A 27,727-nucleotide genomic window follows, 5' to 3' on the forward strand; every position below is an offset into this window, starting at 1 on the left:
TATTTAGAAACAAGCCCAAATAAGCAACTACACTTTAGAAACAAGCCCAAATATGCAACACTTTAGAAACAAGCCCAAATAAGCAACACTTTAGAAACAAGCCCAAATAAGCAACTACACTTTAGAAACAAGCCCAAATAAGCAACTACGCTTTAGAAACAAGCCCAAATAAGCAACACTTTAGAAACAAGCCCAAATAAGCAACTACACTTTAGAAACAAGCCCAAATAAGCAACTACACTTTAGAAACAAGCCCAAATAAGCAACTACACTTTAGAAACAAGCCCAAATAATCAACTACACTTTAGAAACAAGCCCAAATAAGCAACTACGCTTTAGAAACAAGCCCAAATAAGCAACTACGCTTTAGAAAAAAGCCCAAATAAGCAACTACACTTTAGAAACAAGCCCAAATAAGCAACTACGCTTTAGAAAAAAGCCCAAATAAGCAACTACACTTTAGAAACAAGCCCAAATAAGCAACTACGCTTTAGAAAAAAGCCCAAATAAGCAACTACACTTTAGAAACAAGCCCAAATAAGCAACTACGCTTTAGAAAAAAGCCCAAATATGCAACTACGCTTTAGAAAAAAGCCCAAATAAGCAACTATACTTTAGAAACAAGCCCAAATAAGCAACTACACTTTAGAAACAAGCCCAAATAAGCAACTACGCTTTAGAAACAAGCCCAAATAAGCAACTACGCTTTAGAAAAAAGCCCAAATAAGCAACTACACTTTAGAAACAAGCCCAAATAAGCAACTATGCTTTAGAAAAAAGCCCAAATATGCAACTACGCTTTAGAATCTAGAATATGCAACTACGCTTTAGACCTGTGCTCCTCGGAGCACAGGTCTCCACCAGGTCAGGTGTGGGCCAGCAATGTTCGGAATGCGCCAATCAGGATGGAATATGAAAAATCACACCTGTGTGAAGGTAGCGGCGCCTTTGATATATTTTGTCATAGATATGTGTTTCTAGTAGAAACACATATCTATGGCAAAATATATCAGGTAAGTGGCAAAAACTGATCTGTCATAGCTGATAGAGTGGGTACCTAAAAAATAAACTTTGTGTGTGCGTGTGTATAAATGTGGTACCAGAAAGATATGTATGTGTTATGAAATAATCTATACAATTTATAAGCCGTACCCAGAGTGTTTATGTTCCGGACTTTTACAGTTTATATAAACCATCTAATTCTGACATCATAGTGATGTCATGAATAGTAACATAGTGATGTCATGAATAGTGACCAATCAGAACGTTGACGGACCTGACCAATCGCGCCGCTAGAAATCACACCCAGTGTGAAGTGAGCGGTGATATTTTTGAGTTATTAATTTCATCATGCATCTCGGTAGCCAATCACAGCACGGTCCTGCGAAGTGACGTGCTTACATTTTTTACATTATTATTAATTTCATCATGCGTCTCGCTAGCCAATCACAGCGCGTCTGCGAAGTTTGAAGTTAATTTCATCATGTGTCTCGCTAGCCAATCACAGCACGTCCTGCAAAGCTTAGCCTATGGGCGTGTGTTCCACAGCATGGCGTCACAGCGAAAGACACATTTTCACGACGGAAAGAAAAACCTTTGCCACGGATGGGTCCTAAACCCTCTTATAGGAGCGGTTGCACCGCTCAAAAATAGGACGGATCCGTCTTGATCACTTGACTATAGAGATAATGTGTACCCATTTGCGTGATGTATGGAAAAAATGTGTAGGAGTAATATAAAGAAAAGAAAATCGCAAAGATCGGTCTCCTGGTGGCGCTATACTAGGGCAATGTTGAAAGAGTGGCATTTGTTCCTCAAAGTGGTGCAAAGTTTCACCGCAATCGGCGTTCATGATTTGTGGCATTTTGTTCAAAACGAGCCACTCCAGCAAACTTTGTATGTCAATCTTAGCCAATCAGGATGGAATATGAAAAATCAAACAGATCCGTCTTGATCACATGACTATAGAGAGCATGTCTACCGATTTGCGTGAAATTTGGCAAAAAATGTAAGGAGTAATATAACAGGCCCATGTGAAAAATTTGGGGCAAAGGTTCTGAATTGACATCCAGGGAGTGTGTGTGCACAGTTTCGCTGCAATCAAGCCAACGGTGAGATTAGCTGCTCACAGACGGACAAGCCCAAATAAGCAACTACACTTTAGAAACAAGCCCAAATAAACAACTACACTTTAGAAACAAGCCCAAATAAACAACTACACTTTAGAAACAAGCCCAAATAAGCAACTACACTTTAGAAACAAGCCCAAATAAGCAACTACACTTTAGAAACAAGCCCAAATAAACAACTACACTTTAGAAACAAGCCCAAATAAACAACTACACTTTAGAAACAAGCCCAAATAAGCAACCACACTTTAGAAACAAGTCCAAATAAGCAACTACACTTTAGAAACAAGACAACCACCAATAGCACCAATATCACAAGCAACATATCACCAATATCACAAGCAACTTTCCAGAAAAAAAACATGCCCAAAGTCGCTTATAATAAGCTGACGTGGCAACGCTGCTGTCATTAAAAGGCAAGCGTGTGTCTTTTCATGAAGGCGGCTTGACGGGTTCAACCCAGTGACTCTTTGAGGGCGAGGGGTTGTGTGAGTCGTGGGGTTCTGTATGCAGCTGGAGTCTGTGTGTGTGTGTGTGCGCGTGTGTGTGTTTGTGTGGGTGTGGGGGGGTATAAAACAGCTGCATTCCATTTCTATCAAGTCACTGGCTCATAGGAAGCAACTAGGACACATGGTCGTGGACTTGTGGAGGTGGGTTTGGGATTGGTCCAGGAGAGCAACAGCAGTGGGTCCTCCAAACCTTTTCGGCTCGGCTCGCAAAAGATAACTTTGGCTTTTGTCAGAACACCTGACAAAATCTATCCATCTGGGGCTTCAGTTTTTAAGCTAGAAAAGTGTGCTGCCCGGAGCACAGTTCTCCACCGGGCCAGGTTTATTTATTTATTTATTTAACAGGGACAATGCACATTGATCAACATCAACGTCAGTTATTCACGTCCATGTAAATGAGCCAGAGTTAGCCAGAGTTGGCTAATTTTCATCTGTAGTCCCTGAGCAGGCTGTTAAAGTGACATAGTTATCTATACAAAAAGAGACATCATCGTCAACAATACAAAACAAGTAGACATAGTACAGAAGACAAAACAAATATAGTAAAATATGAGAAGACACAGTGATTAATGGAGCTGAAATTTACCCGTGATTACAAATTTGGTTAGCTTTAAGCCATCTTTTAAGGTTGAATTTGAAGGTTAGATAGTTGGTGGTCTCTCTTACTTCGGTAGGGAGACTGTTCCAGTGATGGGAGGCTCTAACAGAGAAGACTGTTTTACCAAACACACTCCGTCTGAATGGTACCTCACAGTCAGGGGCGTCAATTGGGTATGGCAGGCTATTGCAGCTGCCATAAAAAAAAAAAGTACTTTTTTGATAATAAATCGGGAAAATCAGGCAAAAATAAGAATTAAATAACATAACTCTAACCTAACCCGAATCCTAACCCTAAAACCGAAATAAAGTAACCAAAAACTGGAAAAAAACGAACCCAACCCGCCCAGAACCGCACAAAAATTGTGCGCGCGCGCGGGGATGACCTCATGCACGCGCGCTGCGCGCGCGTGCATGAGGTCGCGTGCAGGTTGTGAAGCAGTATGTGATGTGTGAGAAAATCACAGCATGCATGAAGAGTTTGGCTGCGTCTGTTGTTAGGTATGGTCTTATGTGCCTGAAAAAGTACCACAATTGCAAAGCTAGAAAGTGCCTTGAAACCAAAAAATACAAGTCAACATTTTGGTGTAAGGGTGGTGCTAGAGTAAAGGCAATACATAGGTTCTATCCTGAAAAACTGACAGTTAGATTATGAGATATCTTGTATTTTAAGTGGCCTACCCAGGGCCCGCAAACTTTGGAAGGCAGTCCTAGCCACTTGGAATGGGATCTGAAAAAATTAACGTGTAGGCCTACATCTTGATCACATGACCCCAGAGACGATGTGTACCGGTTCTTGTGGGTTTTGGACAAAATCTGAGTAGTAGCAAAAAAAGCGTGTTTTGAAGAAAACACAAAATGGCAGAAAATGTCATCTGTAAAGTGTCCGGGAACTATATGGAGAGTGAGAATCCAAGGAATCCAGAGGGAAACAGATTGTTATTGTATGAGCTACAAGAGCTATTGGCCAAAACGTTGTTGCCAATGTCCACGCCTAGTCACTGTATTGGCTGTATAATTCCTGCAAATGCAGCATGGTCCGAGTCTACACACCACACACGCACGCATGCACACACGCACAAACGAGCACGCACACACGCATGCGCGCACATGCACACGCGCGCACACACACCCGCGAACAGCCTTATTCCATGACCATAGAGGGGCAAACGCAGTCCCCACAACATCATTTACGATTCTGTGCCTATCGGTACATAACTCGGACGGCGCTTAGTCGACTAGCAGACCATCGGCCGGTCGTCGCGGGCACTCGCGCCTGGAGGCGCTCGGGCGCGCCTCCTTGGCCTCAAGGTCTGCTGAGTCGGCGCGCCTCCGTCATGGTCCAAAACTATACTTTATCGGCGAAAAAAAGCAGTCCGCGGTTGTTTGAAAAAGTAATGTCCCAAGCAGGAGTCAAACCCAGACTCCCAGTGATGGGGAGTCCAATGATTATCGAAGTGCGCCACTGAGGCTGGTATGTATGTACATCCATGTTGTCGTCGTCGCCGTCCTCGCATCGCAGCCCCGCCCCGAGCCTAAAAACAAAAAAATTCTCCCTGGAATGCCAATCTACCTGTAACATATACAAGCGTCAATGCAGTATGGTCCACGTCTATTCACTGTATACTGGCTGTACACATGCATCAATGCTTTACTGATAGAAACGCATGTGGGGTGCTCTCCTAAATATAGTTCAATCTTACTGAGACACAGACAGTCGCGCGCACGCACACGCACGCACACACACACACACACACACACACACACACACACACACACACACACACACACACACACACACACACACACACACACACACACACACACACACCCACACCCACACCCACACCCACACAGCGAGCTCCACAAAGATGCAGGTAGTCACTAGTCAGCTGTAACTCTGAGGAGCTGAAAAAGTTTTTCCATTATATCTATAACTGTGTGTAAAGCCCTTGGCAGCTACATCTTTTCATCTCTTTTGGTTTCGTGTATGTCCAGGTCCTGGTACAGTCCAGTATACTTTATTTTGTCACCGTGGTGGACATGGTACGCCATTACACCGCACATGTTAGGCGTCCGGTTCAGTGCCGTCATTTCAGTGTAGCAGATAAATAAGACACACACACACACACACACAACCGTAATAATGTGTTCTTAGTGTACATAGCTCCGTAAATGAAAGTCCTCTATAGTTTAAGCACGTTGTCTGTGAGTGCTTGTGCCAGACGCCAACAGTCTAACAGAGTAGGTCTGTGGATTCCACGCATGCGCAGTTTGATCATTCATCCCATAGATCGGGGGGCTAACCCATAGCTAGCGGGGCCGTTACTATGGCGACATTCTTTTACATAAAAACGCTAATAAACAGCTTGAATTTGGGCGAAGTGAAAAACAGGCTTCCTCGAGGTGGGCGTTTGCTAATGATGAATGGTCATGTGCAGAGCAATGGACCCCAAAAGCGATTGTCCAATGCCAGCTTAGCAACCGTTGTTAGCCTGGCATAGGTCTGGCAAGCTTTCGTCACCTGCCATAGCTGTCAATGTTATTTCGCCCGCCCGCACACACACAATCATTTGCAACATAATAGCAAGAATAGGAATACCACGATAACGCAATGGTGAGTGACTATGAACCACGTACCCAAACCCATTGGAGGCTGCTTTTCCCAAGCTGAAATCTGCACTTAAACTGCAAGGCTGCATGGCTGTGTTGTTGAACACATACACAGCTTAACGTCAGGAAAGTTACACGACTCACTTGCCCAGGTGGTGTCAATAATAGGCTACTAATCACCGTAATTGTAACAAAATTCAGGATTCCGCACGTTAAAGTATATTAATTCATTTGTTCGTCTATTTATTAACTGCTACTGCAGTCTTACCCTGCGGTACATGAAAACTCCTGTTGAAGTTCATCCATGACGGTCGTGACAGTCGACCGTCGTGTATCCATGGCCATTACTCCCTCTAACATTTCCCATGTTTTTAGTTTATTGAAATAATGTCATGCACATTTGTCCAGTGCATAGCCTACTGCAGGCCTTGTTGACTAGATTTAGAAGAGATTTTGAAGCTCTTGCTCCTGAAATGATCGATTATTTTTAAGGGGAAAAGCCATCATTTAACATGCAAGTCAATGGGTGAGAAGCAGAGATTGCCAGGCGCTGCCAGGCCTGGGTGTGACTAAGTTCGCACCACCAGTCACAGAGTGGAGTGGGTGGGGCTTAGCAAAGGGTCCATTGCTTCAGCCACTGAGGAGAACCAAGCACTACATACAGACTGACTGACATTCTGTTAATTATATGTAGGATTGTCATAAATACTCTTTGCTTTCAGTCACTTGCTTAAAGTGTTCTTTCAGTCATCATGATATGCCTTTTTGTAAATGATGGTCCCATTCATTTAAACATTGATGATAAAGTAGGATATATTCTTCTAGGGCTTCTACTGGTTCTACTGAGTGAAGCCCCGCCCTCCTCGCTGCCCTTCCAGCCAATAGCATTTGTTTCCGGTTGCTTTTGGGGAACCGGAAGTTCCAAGATGGTGGATTTGAATTCTCTCACCGATGGGTGATGTCACGCTTCTTTTTACAGGCTATGGTGTGTGTGTGTGTGTGTGTGCGTGTGTGTGTGTGTGTGTGTGTGTGTGTGTGTGTGTGTGTGTGTGTGTGTGTGTGTGTGTGTGTGTGTGTGTGTGTGTGTGTGTGTGTGTGTGTGTGTGTGTGTGTGTGTGTGTGTGTGTGTGTGTGTGTGTGTGTGGACAGAAATAGCCTGAGCTGCTTCAGGCCAAACGCCCGGGAGAGATGAAGGAGGGGCCTAAAAACCAGGCCAGGGCTACAGAGAATCTGATAGGTCAGGATGCCGTGTGTGTGTGTGTGTGTGTGTGTGTGTGTGTGTGTGTGTGTGTGTGTGTGTGTGTGTGTGTGTGTGTGTGTGTGTGTGTGTGTGTGTGTGTGTGTGAAAGAGAGAGAGAGAGAGAGAGAATGTCATGTGTGATGAGAGTAAGGGATAAAAAGAAGAAATTATTATAGAGAGAGGGATTCACATAGAAAGTGTGTGTGTGTGTGTGTGTGTGTGTGTGTGTGTGTGTGTGTGTGTGTGTGTGTGTGTGTGTGTGTGTGTGTGTGTGTGTGTGTGTGTGTGTGTGTGTGTGATGAGCATCACTCAGCAGACAGAGAGGAGGTGGAGCTACAACTGCTTTACAGGAGAGGACCGACCGTTACATCAGCTTCTGTGTGTGTGTGTGTGTGTGTGTGTGTGTGTGTGTGTGTGTGTGTGTGTGTGTGTGTGAGAGAGAGAGAGAGAGAGAGAGAGAGAGAGAGAGAGAAAGAGAAAGAGAAAGAGAAAGAGAGAGAGAGAGAAAGAGAAAGAGAAAGAGAGAGAGAGAGAGAGAGAGAGAGAGAGAGAGAGAGAGAGAGAGAGAGAGAGAGAGAGAGAGAGAGAGAGAGAGTGTGTGTGTGTGTGTGTGTGTGATTCAGGGCACCAGCAGCTCACTGAGGGTTAACGAGTTCACAGTCCCAGAATGCACCACTGCTGACACACACTCATAGAGCATCTCACTACGAGGTGAGGAGAGGAGAGGGAGCGGAGAGCCCCCGACCTATGGGGTCATTCCTCTGGTTTTAAAGGTACAAATGTAACCTGTAAGGGTCAGAAGGCAGAGAAGCTCCACTGGATAATCAGGAAGTGCTTTTCAGGACTGCAGTTCTCATTAATGGCCCAGAAGGTGTCGCTATTTCCCCCTCTGCTGGCTGCAGAACAATCACCACACCATCTATCTATACATTTGCAGCTTTTTCGCGCACAAGCTGTTTGGTGTTTGGGTGGCTCCGGTGTTGCCATATTATGTGAGTGAAACAAGCGACCAGGTCTATGAAAACGAGCCCAAAAGTAGTTTTACCACTTAAGCCCTATTACATCAGCCATTTTTAAAAATGAAGCATAGCGTTAGTTCATGCAGGACACGGAAGTCGTGCACGCCAAAGCGTAACCAGCGGTCAGTCAGCTGATGTGAACATCAGCTTTCTATTCCCCATTCACAGCTCAGCTGGTCATTACGTCACTCATTCATACTCCAATCACAGCTCACACATTAGCAACAAGGTTCCTTTAAATACGGTTCGAATTCTCTAGGCGCTCATGGTCTTGCTGTCTGACCACTTCTGCTAAGCTGCCTCCTCCACCCCAGCCTCCACCTTTTTGATTATAGTCTGGCATAGGCTATAATACTTGTGATTATCATGTATATCTGCTTGTTTAAAGTCTGCATTGGCAAAAATACTGGTGATTATCATGTATATCTGCTTGTTTAAAGTCTGCATTGGCAAAAATACTGGTGATTATCATGTATATCTGCTTGTTTAAAGTCTGCATTGGCAAAAATACTGGTGATTATCATGTATATCTGCTTATTTAAAGTATACATTGGCAAAAATTCTGCTGTTCATCATGTATATGCTGAATTATCTATATGTCAATATACTGCTTGTTGTTCATATTGTACCCCTATGGGGATTTGCTTAAGCATTCTCTGAATATATGCTTAGCAGGCTGCTTCCACAAAATTCAGTGAATATTCTCCCAAGAGTGGAGCTTTAACGCCAAGCTTAACTGTATTCCATTTGTGGCAATAAATGGTGATCTTAATCTACTAAGACGAGAGTGTTTCTGATTGAAGTAATCTTGATCGCATCGCGATGCGTTATGAGCTTGTACTTTTACTTTTGGTACTTTAAAGTTATACAATGCAGGTCCACAAATAACGATCTTTAGCAGCCTCTGCTGGTCATTAGCGTCACTGCAGGCCGTTCGTTTATTACTCTGTTACCCAGAATTCCATTTGTTTTCACCGGAAGACGGAAGCGTTTCAAAAAGCGTTCTTTTAATTGTTTTATACGATTTGTGGATCGTTTCTCTTAGCCAGTGGAGCTTTAGTTACCGTGAGCTGTGTTTTCTTTTTCTGTTGTTTTTCGTTCTTCAAATCATACAATCTCTTAAAATCAGCGTGAGTTTCCTTTTGTTATTAGCGCGGTAGTTCCTGGCCAAACAGGAAACCGGTGCAGTAGTTCCTGGCCAAACAGGAAACCGGTGCATTTCCGCTTCCATTTTCCGGCCAGATGACGTCATTTTCGCGGGACAGTCAACCCCGCCAACGTTCAATAGAAAATATATAAATAAAAGTCTTTCGGAAGAAAGACTTTGAAAATAAAAAATGTACTTGAGTCCATCATTCGTACCAAAACACAGTTGATGGCTGCTAGTTGGTGGCTGCTATTTTATATGTTATCAAATCACTACATAATGGCATAGCTTTGCCCTAAATGGCGATACATTAACAAGGAAAGGATGATTTAAAAAATCATTATGTCTGTATTAGCCTCGATGACCGTCTTGAGTCTATGTCTGTATCAGAAATGACTTTGGACAGGTGGAAAACTTTAGTTAAACTTGCAGAGTGACGCATTACTTTACCTGAGTTACATCTTCTGATAGTTGTACTTGAATGTTGACATGAAATAATAATCCTGTTTAGCCTCTTAGTTTTTTTTGTGTGGACTTCAATACTGGCTTCTCCCACCTGGCTTTAGCTACATCGCTACAGCTACTTTATTTGACAGCTTTAGTTACTAGTTACTTTGCGGTCTACTACTAGTCTACTACTCAGGGACGTGCACAGATAGACTCTGGGTGGTGCTACAGCACCTGCCCTTTGCCCTCTTGACCAGAAGTGCCCTTTTGAAAAAAGGGCACAGCAGGGGTCAACAGGGGGTCCGGGACCCCTAGGGGGTCCTCAGAGTTACTACAGGGGGTCCGCAAAATCTTTATGTGATACGATTTTTCTTTTTACCATAACCACTCGAAACCTAGCATCCCTTTTCTGAGGAGAACTTTAGCCAAAAATAGCCGATCTACAAGCCCACAACGCCTCGCGTTGTGGGCTTGTAGATCGGCTATTTTTGGCAAAGAGGTATAGGTGTAGAGGGAAAAAAGAGCAGACTAAGTAAACAAAAAAAGTATAATTTACTTGAGCACCTGCCCCTCAAAATGTCTGTGCACGCCACTGCTACTACTTATTTAGATTATTAATAGTTGATCAAATGATTGATCAAAAATGTTAGATTCTGTAGCTTGTAGATTTGAACAGCCAAAGTATAACATAGAGCTGAAGTTGTTATGTAATGAGTCCTTTTACTTTTTGCTACTGCCTGTAAGTATGTTTTTATGCTAACACGTTTGTGCTGTTAACAAAATGATTTGTATGCGGTGGAGTTGCTCAGTTTACTTACAGTAGGTCCAAAATCTAGGGTATGTATTTAAGTTCAGTACTTATACAATAAACTTTATCTATATAGCATTTTTCAAAAGCAGGTTCTACAAAGTGCTTCACATACATGAAATATAAAAGGCAATTCAAAGACGGCGTAAGTCAGGAGTCAGGAGGTCAAACACTATAAACGGGTGACAGTGATTTAAAAACAAACTCTGGTGGCCAGTGTAGTGAGGCAAGAACAGGGATACTCGAGTACATGTACTCGGTTACTTTCCGCCAATGGTGGGAGAGGTTACTAGGAGATGAGAGTAGGACCAGAGAGCACGCTGTCTGTCTGTCTGTCTGTCTGTCTGTCTGTCTGTCTGTCTGTCTGTCTGTCTGTCTGTCTGTCTGTCTGTCTGCCTGCCTGCCTGCCTGCCTGCCTGCCTGCCTGCCTGCCTGTCTGTCTGCCTGCCTGCCTGCCTGCCTGCCTGCCTGTCTGTCTGTCTGTCTGTCTGTCTGTTTGGCGCCACAATGGAAACACTTCTATTCAAAACTACACATGGCGTCCCTTCTCTCTGAAAGCTGCTATAGACAATAACATAAAGCCCCCCACTATACCCCCCCCCCACACACACACGCACACACTCAACACCCCACTGTACCCCCCCCCCCACACACACACACACACACACACACACACACACACACACACACACACACACACACACACACACACACACACACACACACACACACACACACACACACACACACACACACACACTATACACCCCACTGTATCCCCACACCCCCCACACACACACACACACACACACACACTATACACCCCACTGTATCCCCACACCCCCCACACACACACACACACACACTATACACTACACTATACTATACACCCCACTGTCGCGATGCGACGCGTTGTGAGCTTGTAGATCTGCTATTTTCAAATAGCCTATGTATAAAATAGGGCTAAAGTGGTTAATGTGTGTTTCATAATATCATAATTTGTATCTGAAAAGTAACTAGTAACTAAAGTGTTCAAATAATTGTAGTGGAGTAAAAGTACAATATTTGCCTCTAAGATGTAGTGGAGTAGAAGTAAAAGTATTGGAAATTGGAAATACTCAAGTAAAGTACAAGTACCTCAAAATTGTACTTAAGTAAATGTACTTAGTTACTTTCCACCACTGCGGGGGTCATAGGATTCAGGACTATGGTACTGAGGCCTAAAAGTGATATTTTGATTGGTTAAAACAAAGAATTATTTTTAAAAAAAGTTGAAGCTCTATAATATTCATAAAGTAATAATTGCGTTTGTCTGTCACTCCATTTCTTTAGTAAACAGAAAACACATTTTCAGATGGGTTGCCAAACAATTTATCAAATCAGGAGAGATTACCCGTTGGTCAGATTCAGTTTTATAGTGTTTTATAGTGACACTATTACTATAGCGGTGACTACTCCTGTTGTCACCACTAGTGACAACATGAGTTACTATTGTAGATTGACTACTTTTACTTTTAGATTAGATTATTATTACAAAAGATACATTAACCAATAAGCCCCTATTTTCTAATGTATCTATTGGAAAATAGTGTATTAATATAATAATGTGTATTATAATATTAAAGGTTTCATGACGTTCAGTTTTACCACACATTAAAAGTCTTTGTCATGTTCCTTCAAACGTGTATAGCAAGTTTTAACAAAAAATTCCACTCCAGTGATCCATGGCAGGTGTTTTTCTCTCACATTTCTAAAGCCTTTTCAACTGCAATGAAAAAAGAAATCTTTGCCTGCGGGTGTCGCTGGTGAGGGATTTTGCCTGTCAATCATCGCCTCTGCTCCCCCCCCCCCAAAGGAAAGGATAGGGGAGGGGAGGGGCGAGGAGAGTGGGCGGGATTAATGGGCTGTGACCTCACTGCCGAAGGGCCAAGCTCAGATTACTTTTCAGCCTAATTATTCAGAAAACCCCAGACCACAGAAAATCCACTGAATGTTCAAAGTTCAGATTTTTTTTGGGTGTAATTGAGGTCATAAAACCCCCCAAAAAACATTAAAAAAAAGTGAAAATGAATGTCATAGAACCTTTAAGTGTATTATAATAATAATAATATGTATGTGTGGGCATGTGTGATGAAGGGATTGCATTTGTGGGACAGAATAAGCGTTGCAATTATATGATGCTTCCGCTTTCACATTTAGAGGATTATGTGCTTGTTTGCATGTTTTACCAGTGGTGGAAGAAGTACTCAGATATTTTACCTAAGTAAAAGTATCAATGCCACAATATAAAAACACTCTGTAACAAGTAAAAGGCTTGTGTTAAAAATGTTACTTGAGTAAAAGTACAAAAGTATTGGCATCAAAATATACTTACAGTACCAAAAGTAAAAGTACTACAATGTTTGAAAATAGCAGATCTACCAGTTCACAACGCGTCGCATCGTGACGCGTTGTGAGCTTGTAGATCTGCTATTTTCAAATAGCCTATGTATAAAATGTATATCTGCAAAGTAACTAGTAACTTAAGTTTTCAAATAATTGTAGTGGAGTAAAAGTACACTATTTGCCTCTGAGATGTAGTGGAGTACTGGAAATAACTGGAAATTGGAAATACTCTAGTAAAGTAAAAAAGACCTCAAAGCTTTACTTAAGTACGGTACTTGAGTAAATGTACTTAGTTACTTTACACCACTGATGTTTTCTGCCTGTTTTGTGAGAGGCCTTTAAAAACGAGCAATACAGTATGACAATCATAAGGACTGTAAGGATAGAATAAACAATAATAGCGCTCATGCTTGATCAATGTCACTAAAAACTAAACCGCAGACCTCTCAAAACAAACCAATGAGACGACTACCAGATCGCACCTTCTCCCATGTCTTTGGCTATTCAAAAATAACAGATATACAAGCTCATAGGTCTGGTCTATATTTAACCCATTCAATCCAGGAGCGCATCTGTGTCATTTTTAGGTTTCTTTGGCTATTCAAAAAATATCAGATCTAAAAGCTCATAGCGTGGCACCGAGTGCCACGCTATGAGCTTGTAGATCCGCTATGAAAGATCTTGAAGATTAGTTTTTTAGTTAAAAATGCATGGACAGTATATTCAAAGATTTGCACACATTTTCATGATTTTTCCCCCCCAACAATAGTAGATCTACAAGCTCATGGCGTTTTTGAATAGCCAAAGACATCTTAAAATGACACAGATGCGTTCACGGATTGAATGGGCTAGTACTCAAGAGGTTCAGTGTCCAGATACCTGTCAAACTACTTCTCTAGAGCAGTGGTCTTCAACGTTTTCAGGCCAAGGACCCCCTAGCTGAGAGAGAGATGGAGGAGGGACCCCCTCCCTCTATATTGTATAAAATTGTGTTTCAGATGTAACTTTTTTTGTTTACTTGGTCTGCTCTTTTTTCCCTCTACACCAAACACCTCTTTGCCAAAAGATAGCCGATCTACAAGCTCACAACGCCTCGCAGCGCGAGGCGTTGTGAGCTTGTAGATCTGCTATTTTTTTGGTAAAGTTCTCCTTAGAAAAAGGATGCTGTAGGGTTCAAGTGGTTAAGGTAAAAAAATAAATCATATCACACAAAGATTTGGCGGACCCCCTGTAGTAACTCTGAGGACCCCCTAGGGGTCCCGGACCCCCTGTTGAAGACCCCTGCTCTAGAGTGAGTGATGCTCATGGGCATAACACCAGAGGGAGCTCACCTGACCTAGTTCCCCCAGAATTTGGCTCAAACATGGGTGAAAAATGCATTCTACTATACTGCCACCAATATGTGGAATGCCCTGCCAAAGGCCATTAAAGATCTCCACTCCCTACAGTAGGTACCCAAACTCAAAGCCAACCTAAAAGAATGGATGACATTAACATATAATTACGCCTTGTTTGAACACCTTGGTAGTAGCATCCTCTGCCCCCACCCCTCCTTTTTCTGTCTTGAATTGTCCCCGGAACCACATATTTTCAAATGAGGGTCCGAGGCCAAATGAATTCTGGGGTCCTTGACAACAAATGAAAACCACTGGTTTAAACAACATGAGGAAGCAAGACCAAATAAGCCACTACACTTTAGAAACAAGGCCCAAAAACACACCACGACGCGCAGCTACCGAATATTTACAAGCGACATCACAGGAAAAAAAACAAGCCCAGAGTCACTTAATAATAAGCAGACATGGCAACGGTGTGTGTACGATACCTGGGTGTACGTAAGCGGGCGGACTCTGACACGCGTACTGCGGCGGGAACTGGTGCTGCTGATGAGGATGATGGTTGTGATGGTGCTTCTTGTGTTTGTGGATCCTGTAGTCCTTCTCGCTGCGGGAGCGCCGAACCCGCTGAGGCTCCGCCGCCGCCGCGGAGCCGGAGGAGGCTGGCGCCGCCGACGGCGCCAGCCGCTCCGACAGGTCGGCGCTGGGCCATGCCCGGCGCAGCGTGGCGCTGCCCGCCTTCTTCATTCGCTTCAAAATCGCGTCTGATGACCGCCCCAAAAAAAACTCAAGTGGGAACCCGGCTGGGCGGAGGAGGCGGTACTGCTGACCCGGTTATCTCCCGGATCAGGTGAATTCCATTGCGGTGATGACCCGTGTGGGCGTTGTGACATCCAACGACGGGAGGAGGAAGAAAACATCGGGCGCAGGGAGGAGGGAGGCTTCTGGGCTCGTTTTCAACGGATTCCCACATCGCCGCGGAAAAAACGGCTGGCCTCGGCGTGGGTCGTCCGTCCGTCCGCACGTACGTCTGTCCGTCCGGTCCGGAGAGGCCAGGTGGACTAGGGGGAGTGGCGGGCGGGGTGGGGGTTAACGGGGGAGGGGGGAAGGGGAAGGGGAGGGTGGGGTGGCGTGTTACCTCCAACCCCTCATCTATACCGACTGTCCTGTTCCTCCCCTCTCTCTCTGGTCAACCCAAAACCATTGGTCCAAGCAAGGCCGCGATGTCCGCCCTGTGCACAGCACACCTTTTTTAATTATTAATATTATGATGATGTTTTATTCCTCCTGGATTCCAGAGTCCAGACGCCAACGTACCCTCTATAAAAGCCCCTATCCAAGCAGGTGTGTGTGTGTGTGGAGCGCCCACTCCTCCTCGGGGCAATAATAATAATCCGGTGGCCGTTTTTTTTTTTTTTAGCCTGTAGCCGTTAGCCTAGCCTGGGCTGCTTTCCAACTCATCCCCTCTCTCAGTGTGTTAGCCTTAGCGTCAGTAGGAGGGGTCCAGCATCAGTGGGATGATGGGAATGGAGGGTAGGGGGGGGGGGGGGGCAGGGGGGACAGCGTGGGAGAGAAGCCCTTAGACCCCCTGACTGACAGACGGACAAAAAAAAAAAACATAAAGGCCGAACCGTAGAAAGGCGTGAGAGAGAGAGAGAGAGAGACAGAGGGAGCTAACATAAAAGAGGCCAAGAGAGAAGAGGAGGCTGAGCTGCCATTGGGAGGGGAGGAGAGAGAGAGAGAGAGAGAGAGAGAGAGAGTCTCCTTGGGAAACACAGCTGCACTCCTCCACTCGTCCTCTGGTCTCTGCTGCTCTGTCGCTCCTCTACACCTCCCTCCACACCTCCTCCTTCCACACCGTCGGCCTCATCTCTCTAGTATCCGCGCGCGCTGAGCAACCGCGACCGCTATCCCCTCGCCTCTGTCCGCGCGAGTGACAGTGTGTGTGTGTGTGTGTGTGTGTGTGTGTGTGTGTGTGTGTGTGGTGTGTGTGTGTGTGTGTGTGTGTGTGTGTGTGTGTGTATCCACCGATGCCGAGCGAAGGATGACAGAGGACGTGTTAAAAAAAAAAAAAAACGAGAGAGATCCGCCGAACGAGAAGAAGACGGGAAAGAAGAGAGGTGGTAAAAAAAACACAAGTGGGTTAATCCACAAGCCCAGCGTCGCTTCTGCAATTCCTTTGTCTTCTCCTCTCTCCCTCCCTCTCTCTCTCTCGCGCTCTCTATCTATCTAGCTGCTGCCTCCGATTTCTGCTCTTGCTTTCCAACTGCCCGTTCGCTCGCTCGCTCGCTCGCTGGCTCCCACCGCTCCTCTTCTCCCTCTCTCTCTCCTCTTCTCTCACTGTGGCGCTCCCTCTCTCTCTCTCTCTCCTCTTCTCTCACTGTGGCGCTCCCTCTCTCTCTCCCGTTCGCTGCTGCTGCCGTCGTGTTATTGTGCCGTGAAGCCGAGAGACACACACACTCACACAGAGAGGGAGGGAGAGAGAGAGCGAGGGAGAGTGGGGAGGGCAGCATGCTTGTCAGTCAAGCGGTAAGCACCCCCCCCTTTGTCTAGTTTCCCTCTCTCGCTCTCTCTCGCTCTTTTTTGCTGAAGCTGAGCTGTGTTGCCGTCAAAAGAGAGAGGCCATTCACTGAACACACTCACACACTTACACTGACACACGCACGCACACACACACGCGCGCACACACACACACGCACACGCACACGCGCACACACACACACACGCACGCACGCACGCACGCACGCACGCACGCACGCACGCACGCACGCACGCAGAGTTTGTAAACATTGATGTCTTGCTGTCAAATGGAAATGACTAAGCTTGTGTTTTTTGAGAGGAAGGGTCTTTGTAATTTGTGTGTGTGTGTGTGTGTGTGTGTGTGTGTGTGTGTGTGTGTGTGTGTGTGTGTGTGTGGGGGGGGGGGGGGGGGGCTGTTAGAAGTCTCTCTGGCTACAAGCCAAAGGCCTGTTGAATTGACCAATCACACGAAAGCCTCCTAGCTTCAGTCCTTCAGTTAGCAGCGCGGCCAAATGCTGCAACACACACAGCAACACAGGCAACAGCCAGTCAGCCCCGTCATGGACCCTAGCATCACCTTTAAGACCACACGGGGACCCTAGCATCACCTTTAAGACCACATGGACCCTAGCATCACCTCTATAACCACATGGACCCTTAGATACTTACTTAGGCCCATCACTCCCAGTGGAGCATAGGCTATCTACCCATCCAACAGGGCTTTGGGCTGTCCTTTCTGCCTCTCCCCAGCTTTGGGCTGTCCTTTCTGCCTCCCCCCAGCTTTGGGCTGTCCTTTCTGCCTCCCCCCAGCGTTGGGCTGTCCTTTCTGCCTCCCCCCAGCTTTGGGCTGTCCTTTCTGCCTCCCCCTCTCTCTAGCTCCGCCTCAGTGTCCTGCCTCCAGGTGTTCTTAGGCCGCCCCCCTCTTTTCCGCTTCCCCTGGCGGTTCCAAGTCAGGGCCTGGCGTGTGGTGCTGGTTGGTTGCCACGGCCCACCCGTCTGACTAACCGGCAGCGTTCCATTCAGTCATGCAGGCTGGACAACCTTTCCACTTGAGCTCTGCACCCAGGTAACCCTGGAGACGAGTTCAAGCCCCCTGCTTCCCACCATTTTCTTTTCAAAGCCCACCGATCACAGGAGCAACACTCGCCTACTGACGCGTTCACTTTGGGTTTATGGTGGCCTGACCGCACATTGAGCCGAGCGCGGCGGCCACCGGTCACTCACCCTTCATTAGAACACGGACCATCAACAGGGAGCTAATTGTCTTCCAAATTGGAGGTGTGAACATCAGAACTGTGGATATGCTAACTGGGTTCCAAGACTGTATCTTTTTAGCATCTATCCCTTAGTTATAAAATATAGTGTAAACACATCTTTAAATGGAATTAGGAAATAGTTTTAATCCGAGGGTATGCGGTTACCCTGACTCAGAGATTAGACGCCTCTGCCCTGCACAGTCTGATAGAAAGCACAAAGCCTTAATAACAGAAATAGTCTGCCTCATCGAGGCAGTTGGCCAGTAGTCACTTTGAGTGGCAGTTGGGACAAACGCAGTCAGTGGGGCAAACGCAGTCCGCACCAAAAATATTTACGATTCTGTCCCTATCGGTACATAACTCGGACGGCGCTGATTCGACTAGCAGACCATCGGCTGGTCATCGTGGGCACTCGCGCCTGGAGGCGCTCGGGCGCGACTCCTCTGCCTCAAGGTCTGCTGAGTCGGCGCGCCTCCATCATGGTCCAAAACTATACTTTATCGGCTTTATAGTTATAAATTATAGTGTAAACACATCTTTAAATGGAATTAAGAAATAGTTTTAATCCGAGGGTATGCGGTTACCCCAACTCAGAGATTAGACGCCTCTGCCCTGCACAGTCTGAGAGAAATCACAAAACCTTAATAACAGAAATAGTCTAGATAAGCTTAACTAATTGCAAAACATGACACCCCTTATTCAAAACAGATGGCGAATGCATTCTTCTCTTTATAGGGCCTACACAGGTAATAAAAGTACCTGTGAGACCTTTATGAATTGAACCTCACAGTCAGCAGTCAGTCAGTCAGTCAGTCAGTCAGTCAGTCTTTTACTTCCTCACATTTCAGTCACATTTAACCACGTTAACCATGGCATCGTATGAAGACTGTTTTTTTAAAGATGTTTTAGAAAAACAGCCGAAGCATAAAATAAAGTGCTGAAGTGGTTATAAGTCCCTGGTTGGCTATGAGTCGACAGGAAGTGGTCGTCTTATTGGTTAGAGCAGAGTTCAGCTGTCTGACACACACACACACACACACACACACACACACACACACACACACACACACACACACACACACACACACACACACACACACACACACACACACACACACACACACACACACACACACACACACACACACACACACACACAGAGCATGTGGAAATGTTTCCCTTCCTGTGGGAAATAGCGTGGTGGCACTTTAACAACGAGCCTCTCAGCCGATCGACCGCAAAGTACAGCTTTCAGTGTGTGGCGGCTGGCGGCCATGTTGGCTCCGTAGCGCGGCTCCATGGCCGTTGCTAGGCAACTGGGTGGACTGTATGCCAGGCAGCTTCTTTCTTCAGAAGTGCTGGGCATGTAGTCATGGAGATGAGTCTGGACAATACCAGGCCTCTATATTGGTGGCAACGTTTTTATCCTCCCTGCCACCCGTAGCCTTCACTGTATGGCTAACACAATGGATCACTGTTTTAACCCATTAACCCATTAAGACCTGGAACTTTGTCATTTCTAGATTTGAGTTAAAAAAGCATTATTTTACACTGTGGGCTATTCAAAAATAGCAGATATACAAGCTCATACTTGTAGATCTGCTATTTTTGAAAAATCGTGAAAATGTGTGCAAATCTTTGAATATATATATTTTTAAAGCAAACATTTTTAACTCAAATCTTTGCTTCTGGGGGTCCCTGGAACAACATATTTTGATGGGGGTCTGCGGCCAAATACATATAATTATGGGGCTCCTTGACATGAAAAATATTGAGCACCACTGATGTAGAAACATATGTTTTTAGCGGCGCTAGCCGCTCTATACCTTTAGGTATAGAGCGGATATTAGCCCTCTATACCTGGCTTTTGCGTCAACGTTCTGATTGGTCAGGCTCGCCAAAGTTCTGATTGGTCAGGTCCGTCAACGTTCTGATTGGTCAGGCTCGCCAAGGTTCTGATTGGTCAGGTCCGTCAACGTTCTGATTGGTCAGGCTCGCCAAGGTTCTGATTGGTCAGGTCCGTCAACGTTCTGATTGGTCAGGCTCGCCAAGGTTCTGATTGGTCAGGTCCGTCAACGTTCTGATTGGTCAGGCTCGCCAAGGTTCTGATTGGTCAGGTCCGTCAACGTTCTGATTGGTCGGGTCCGTCAACGTTCTGATTGGTCACTATTCATGACATCACTATGTTACTATTCATGACATCACTATGATGTCATCATAGTGAAGGTACCCACTCTATCAGCTATGACAGATCAGTTTTTGCCACTTACCTTGGAATGCATTTGGTGATTCGCTTCCAATGGCACTATTTAGTGCCACTGGAAGCCTTGAAATAAATTTACAGAGATTTAATATTGTTTCTCTAGTAGAAACACATATCTATGACAAAATATATCAAAGGCGCCGCTACCTTCACACAGGTGTGATTTTTCAGAATACTGTTGAGATTTAGGAGACATGTAGAATCGGCTTCAGGTCTCAATGGGTTAAGACCGGGAACGCATCTGTGTCATTTTAACATTTATTTGGGCTATTCGTAAATAGCAGATATACAAGCTCGTAACGTGGCACTGAGTGCCGTGCTACCATCTGCTACAGTATATTTGGAAAAATCTTCAACATTTGTGCGAATATTTGAATATATACTGTATATATTTTAAAGGGAACATTTGTAACTCAAATCTTTGCTTCATGGGGGTCCCTGGAACTAAATAATTTCAGATGGGGGGGGGGGGTCCGCGGCCAAATACATATCTTTTTGGGTGGTCCTTGACATGAAACAGTTTGAGAACCACTGATATTATAGCAACATACGTTTTTTTCAGAAAACTGTTAGGATTTAGAAGACATTTGTAGAATCCCCCAGAAGGAAAGATTTGACTTAAAAATGTTTGCTTTAAAATAGCAGATCTACAAGCCCGTACGAGCTTGTATATCTGCAATTTTTTTCTAGCCAAAGAAATCTAAAAATGACACAGATTCTTTCCTGGTCTAAATGGGTTAAAACAGTAGTTCTCAAACTTGTTTGTGGAAAGTACCCCTTTCCATTATTTCTGAATCCAAGTACCCCCTTGAACGACTACAACACTTTGCTTAGAACACATTGACATCAAAAGTCCAGTCAGTATGTTCAAAATAAACCAGAATGATGGCAAATACGTATTGCTTTCTATTCGTTAACAGTTGTGCTAGTCAGTAGAATACTTTTTCTTTTCATGTTCTAACCCTTCTCTCAAGTACCCCCTCTAGTATCTCTGCGTACCCCTAGGGGTACATGTACCCCCATTTGAGAAACACTGGGTTAAAAGATGCAATCCGGGGCTTATTTCAAGGAATAACATGGCCTGAAATGTAGGCAGAATCGTGCATATTTTAATTGATGATTGCAAATCCACGCATTCCACAAATCCACACATTCCACATTCAGTCTGAACTGGGACAATCTGCTTTCTGCTATGATTCTGCCGTTTGATGGAACAATCTACAACTAAATAATGCCCCAATATCCTATTTGGACAATTGAATAAACCGCTCTCACTACCTCACTATGTAACTGTATTTAACTTAATAGTTCCCTGTTTTGGTCTTATTTTTATGTCTTAAATGTGTGTGTGTGTGTGTGTGTGTGTGTGTGTGTGTGTGTGTGTGTGTGTGTGTGTGTGTGTGTGTGTGTGTGTGTGTGTGTGTGTGTGTGTGTGTGTGTGTGTGTGTGTGCGCGTGTGTGTGTGATCTCGACAACTTTGGGTAAACCTCAATTCTCTTTTCCAGAATAAATAGAGGTTTCAATCAAATCAATCAGTCATAATGCAGGGCATTCCCACACAGGTTTACATCTGTCATTGACCAATTAAAATCCTCTACCGTTAGTAGAAAGGACCTGAGTTACTTACTGTCTCGTTGTGTTGTCCAGCACGCGCGCGCGCACACACACACACACACACACACACACACACACACACACACACACACACACAGGCTTCTGCAGTGTAGAAGCCAAGACGTTTTTTTGTTTGGAACAAACTGGTAAAAAAATGGAAAGCAGAGAAGAAACTCTTTGTTTTTGTGTTTTTGTTGTTCAAAGCTTGGTTGGCAATTCGAGCAAACGTAGAGGTAAATATAGAGGTACACTGTTGAAAAATGCTATAGAAAACATGACAATAATAAGGGAATGGTTGAAACGCTGAGGTTTTTGTCTACAGTATAGTATAAGTCAAGATCACACTTTTCCTGTCCCATAATGAGGTCTAATCTTAAAATGTTGGACACGTCCCCCTCTGTGATCATTGGCGCCCCACCAAGGGGGTCCCGGGCCCAGGTTTGGAACCACTGAGATAGATAGAGAGATGCGATGAGAGAGGAACACACACACACACACACACACACACACACACACACACACACACACACACACACACACACACACACACACACAGAGACAAGCCCTGGCCTGCTCTGACAGCAGCACTAGACCACACCAGACCTAACAACTCACAGCTACCGTTGGATCTCTTTAAGCCTTTTTATCTGGCATAAAGGCACACATTGTTGCCGTCTGGCTAGAAAGCTCATATGTCCCAAACGCCTACTTTTCAGGAAATGGATCCAGCGTAGTTATCATACTATAATTCTAGTAACCTCTGTTTGTCTGTTTGTAGTGGTAGGTGAAGCTACCCGGTTCTCCTCAGTGGCTGGACCAATTGCTCTGATTTTGCACACAGCCATTGACCATTACCATCTGAACTTAACTGTGAAGCCCGTTTTTCGATTTCATCAAATCTCAGCTTCTTATTAGCGTTTTTGTGTAAAACACTGTCGCCATGGTTACGGGGCTGCCCAGCTATGGCACGAACTGCCTCCCGGGTTGCCAGATCATGTGCGCATATCCCCCCACGGATGCGTCGACCGGGTATGGTCTATTATTATTATTTAGTCACAAGCTTCTTGATAACACAATAATATCCAGTCCTTATTTTCCACTGTGGTTCTCTTACAACATAAGAAGTACATCTCATAACATAAGTCATGTACAATGTACAATAAATTAATAATATATTTGCCAGACCCAAGGGGTCGGCCTACAGGAGGCTTTGTCGGTCGGCCGGTCGGCCGGTCTGTCTGTCCCTCTTTTCCTCTGCACACACGTCATCCGAAGTCCGGCCATTCAGATTTCAACCACTAGGCCGTCTAGGGTCTGGCAGTGCTCCGAGGAGCACTTTTTCTAGTTCAGACAAGAAGACGTTACGTTTATCTGACCTAAAACCAACAGCCCTTCCCAGGGCCGTCGCACGGGGGGTGTAAGTGGGACAGAGTTACTAGGGCCCAAGGAGGGGGGGGGCCTGGAAAATCCCCCCCCCCAAAGAAAAAAGAAAAACATTTTTTTTTTTTTTTTGGTCACAACTTTTAACTTTTTTCACAATTAAAATTACCTAAATGAAACAGATTTAGCGACCGTTGTATAAAAATAATGATTGAGGCTCTCTCTCTGCCTTTCTGTGGGCCCCTCTCAAGACAAAAAAGGTTTCGTCCGCTGTTACTACGTGGTGTGGATGAGAGATCAATTTGCTTTGCAGTTTGTACTTCCGGTTTAGAGCGGATACGGAAATGATCAGTGTGTTTCTATATATGTGTGTGTGTGTGTGTGTGTGTGTGTGTGTGTGTGTGTGTGTGTGTGTGTGTGTAAACTTACCGGATGCAGTAGGTGTGTCTAGACTCATATGATCACTGAACAAGTAATTGAAAGCAGTCTTTTCATTGGCTGAAAGCCGTAGCTGACTCGAAATCACTGAATGTCTGTCAGCTGCGCAGGCAGAACAGCGAAAATTAAACACACTGAAGTCAGTGACTGAGTGACAACTGAACTAAGCACAGCAGATACCTACCAAACAAAGTAAAACGTCATGGCGCCTCCTTCCAAAAAAGGAAAATCTGGCTCTCAAAAAAGAAAAGAAAGACTAGAAAGAGAAAGAAAACAAAGTAGGGGCCCTAGGGGGAAACAACTCCTTACAAATTTCTTCCAAAAGACAGGTGAGCAGTGAGTGAACAACACACACAACTAAAGCCAGATGTATACGTTGTCGCATCGCATGACGGCTGTGCACACTGTGAAAATAGCCGATCTACAAGCATCTTGCTGCACCACATCTTGCTGTGATGCAACGTGTTGTGAGCTTGTATTTCTGCTACTTTTTGGCAGTGGTGGAAAGTAACTAAGTACATTTACTCTCAAGTACTGTACTTCAGTAAAATGTTGTATTTCCAATTTTCAGTACTATTACTTATACTCCACTACATCTCTGAGGAAAATATACTTAGTTTTACTCCACTACAATTATTTGAATACTTTAGTTACTAGTTTCTTTGCAGATTTGTATTATTATTACAAAACATACATTAACCTCTTCAGCCCTATAAATACTTTGGCCATCATTTGAAAATAGCAGATCTACAAGCTCTCAACGTTTGAAAAGTTGAAATGGGACATTTCTGCATAATGAGTACTTTTACCTTTGGTACTTCAAGTACATATTGATTACTCGTGTAAATTTTGAATATCAAACTTTTACCTGTAACAAGCGTGTATATTTACATTGTGGTATTGATACTTTTACATAAAAAATCAGACTCTTGAAGTCTTGTTCAGTTGTCCTTTATTATACATTATATGATCCAAGCCCTTTGTCAATGTATGGTTGTCTTTTCTTATGCCCTGGGAATGATAAATACTTTATAAATGATAACAATCTCAAGTATGGTACTCTAGGCTACTAGAGTACCATACTCTGTAGGCTACTACAGTATGTTTAGAAATGAGGATACACATGTGGTTACATGTGCACAATTTAGTTATTTGGTTAATAATAAATGATAAAATAATATTTTATAATAAATCAGTAAAATCAGGCAAAAATAAGAATTAAATAACATAACCCTAACCCTATCCCTAAAACCGAAATAAAGCAACCAAAAAAACGAAAAGAAACTAACAAAATCCCCCCCAAAAACTCAATTTTTTTTTACATGTACCCCCATTTGAGAAACACTGGGTTAAAAGATGCAATCCGGGGCTTATTTCAAGGAATAACATGGCCTGAAATGTAGGCAGAATCGTGCATATTTTAATTGATGATTGCAAATCCACGCATTCCACAAATCCACACATTCCACATTCAGTCTGAACTGGGACAATCTGCTTTCTGCTATGATTCTGCCGTTTGATGGAACAATCTACAACTAAATAATGCCCCAATATCCTATTTGGACAATTGAATAAACCGCTCTCACTACCTCACTATGTAACTGTATTTAACTTAATAGTTCCCTGTTTTGGTCTTATTTTTATGTCTTAAATGTGTGTGTGTGTGTGTGTGTGTGTGTGTGTGTGTGTGTGTGTGTGTGTGTGTGTGTGTGTGTGTGTGTGTGTGTGTGTGTGTGTGTGTGTGTGTGTGCGCGTGTGTGTGTGATCTCGACAACTTTGGGTAAACCTCAATTCTCTTTTCCAGAATAAATAGAGGTTTCAATCAAATCAATCAGTCATAATGCAGGGCATTCCCACACAGGTTTACATCTGTCATTGACCAATTAAAATCCTCTACCGTTAGTAGAAAGGACCTGAGTTACTTACTGTCTCGTTGTGTTGTCCAGCACGCGCGCGCGCACACACACACACACACACACACACACACACACACACACACACACACACACAGGCTTCTGCAGTGTAGAAGCCAAGACGTTTTTTTGTTTGGAACAAACTGGTAAAAAAATGGAAAGCAGAGAAGAAACTCTTTGTTTTTGTGTTTTTGTTGTTCAAAGCTTGGTTGGCAATTCGAGCAAACGTAGAGGTAAATATAGAGGTACACTGTTGAAAAATGCTATAGAAAACATGACAATAATAAGGGAATGGTTGAAACGCTGAGGTTTTTGTCTACAGTATAGTATAAGTCAAGATCACACTTTTCCTGTCCCATAATGAGGTCTAATCTTAAAATGTTGGACACGTCCCCCTCTGTGATCATTGGCGCCCCACCAAGGGGGTCCCGGGCCCAGGTTTGGAACCACTGAGATAGATAGAGAGATGCGATGAGAGAGGAACACACACACACACACACACACACACACACACACACACACACACACACACACACACACACACACACACACACACACACAGAGACAAGCCCTGGCCTGCTCTGACAGCAGCACTAGACCACACCAGACCTAACAACTCACAGCTACCGTTGGATCTCTTTAAGCCTTTTTATCTGGCATAAAGGCACACATTGTTGCCGTCTGGCTAGAAAGCTCATATGTCCCAAACGCCTACTTTTCAGGAAATGGATCCAGCGTAGTTATCATACTATAATTCTAGTAACCTCTGTTTGTCTGTTTGTAGTGGTAGGTGAAGCTACCCGGTTCTCCTCAGTGGCTGGACCAATTGCTCTGATTTTGCACACAGCCATTGACCATTACCATCTGAACTTAACTGTGAAGCCCGTTTTTCGATTTCATCAAATCTCAGCTTCTTATTAGCGTTTTTGTGTAAAACACTGTCGCCATGGTTACGGGGCTGCCCAGCTATGGCACGAACTGCCTCCCGGGTTGCCAGATCATGTGCGCATATCCCCCCACGGATGCGTCGACCGGGTATGGTCTATTATTATTATTTAGTCACAAGCTTCTTGATAACACAATAATATCCAGTCCTTATTTTCCACTGTGGTTCTCTTACAACATAAGAAGTACATCTCATAACATAAGTCATGTACAATGTACAATAAATTAATAATATATTTGCCAGACCCAAGGGGTCGGCCTACAGGAGGCTTTGTCGGTCGGCCGGTCGGCCGGTCTGTCTGTCCCTCTTTTCCTCTGCACACACGTCATCCGAAGTCCGGCCATTCAGATTTCAACCACTAGGCCGTCTAGGGTCTGGCAGTGCTCCGAGGAGCACTTTTTCTAGTTCAGACAAGAAGACGTTACGTTTATCTGACCTAAAACCAACAGCCCTTCCCAGGGCCGTCGCACGGGGGGTGTAAGTGGGACAGAGTTACTAGGGCCCAAGGAGGGGGGGGGCCTGGAAAATCCCCCCCCCCAAAGAAAAAAGAAAAACATTTTTTTTTTTTTTTTTGGTCACAACTTTTAACTTTTTTCACAATTAAAATTACCTAAATGAAACAGATTTAGCGACCGTTGTATAAAAATAATGATTGAGGCTCTCTCTCTGCCTTTCTGTGGGCCCCTCTCAAGACAAAAAAGGTTTCGTCCGCTGTTACTACGTGGTGTGGATGAGAGATCAATTTGCTTTGCAGTTTGTACTTCCGGTTTAGAGCGGATACGGAAATGATCAGTGTGTTTCTATATATGTGTGTGTGTGTGTGTGTGTGTGTGTGTGTGTGTGTGTGTGTGTGTGTGTGTGTGTGTGTGTAAACTTACCGGATGCAGTAGGTGTGTCTAGACTCATATGATCACTGAACAAGTAATTGAAAGCAGTCTTTTCATTGGCTGAAAGCCGTAGCTGACTCGAAATCACTGAATGTCTGTCAGCTGCGCAGGCAGAACAGCGAAAATTAAACACACTGAAGTCAGTGACTGAGTGACAACTGAACTAAGCACAGCAGATACCTACCAAACAAAGTAAAACGTCATGGCGCCTCCTTCCAAAAAAGGAAAATCTGGCTCTCAAAAAAGAAAAGAAAGACTAGAAAGAGAAAGAAAACAAAG

General features: G+C 44.3%; 1 protein-coding gene across 3 annotated transcripts in view; it reads right to left on the minus strand.

The window, feature by feature from the left end:
• Window positions 1-27,727, minus strand: part of LOC311065315 (storkhead-box protein 2-like) — a 102,148-nt gene that overhangs the window by 41,481 nt on the left and 32,940 nt on the right. The window contains exon 1 of one of the 3 annotated variants that reach the window (XM_084085583.1): window positions 14,720-16,460. The exons of the other annotated variants lie outside the window; for them this stretch is intronic. Within the exon in view, the coding sequence (XP_083941709.1) occupies window positions 14,720-14,978 (259 nt within the window). The 5' untranslated portion in view covers window positions 14,979-16,460. Of the gene's footprint in view, window positions 1-14,719; window positions 16,461-27,727 lie in introns of those variants that run through there. 3 annotated transcript variants of the gene reach the window in all.

Source organism: Gymnoscopelus microlampas (genome assembly GCF_963454915.1).
Source record: "Gymnoscopelus microlampas genome assembly, chromosome: 18".
In the NCBI taxonomy this organism is placed as follows: domain Eukaryota; kingdom Metazoa; phylum Chordata; class Actinopteri; order Myctophiformes; family Myctophidae; genus Gymnoscopelus; species Gymnoscopelus microlampas.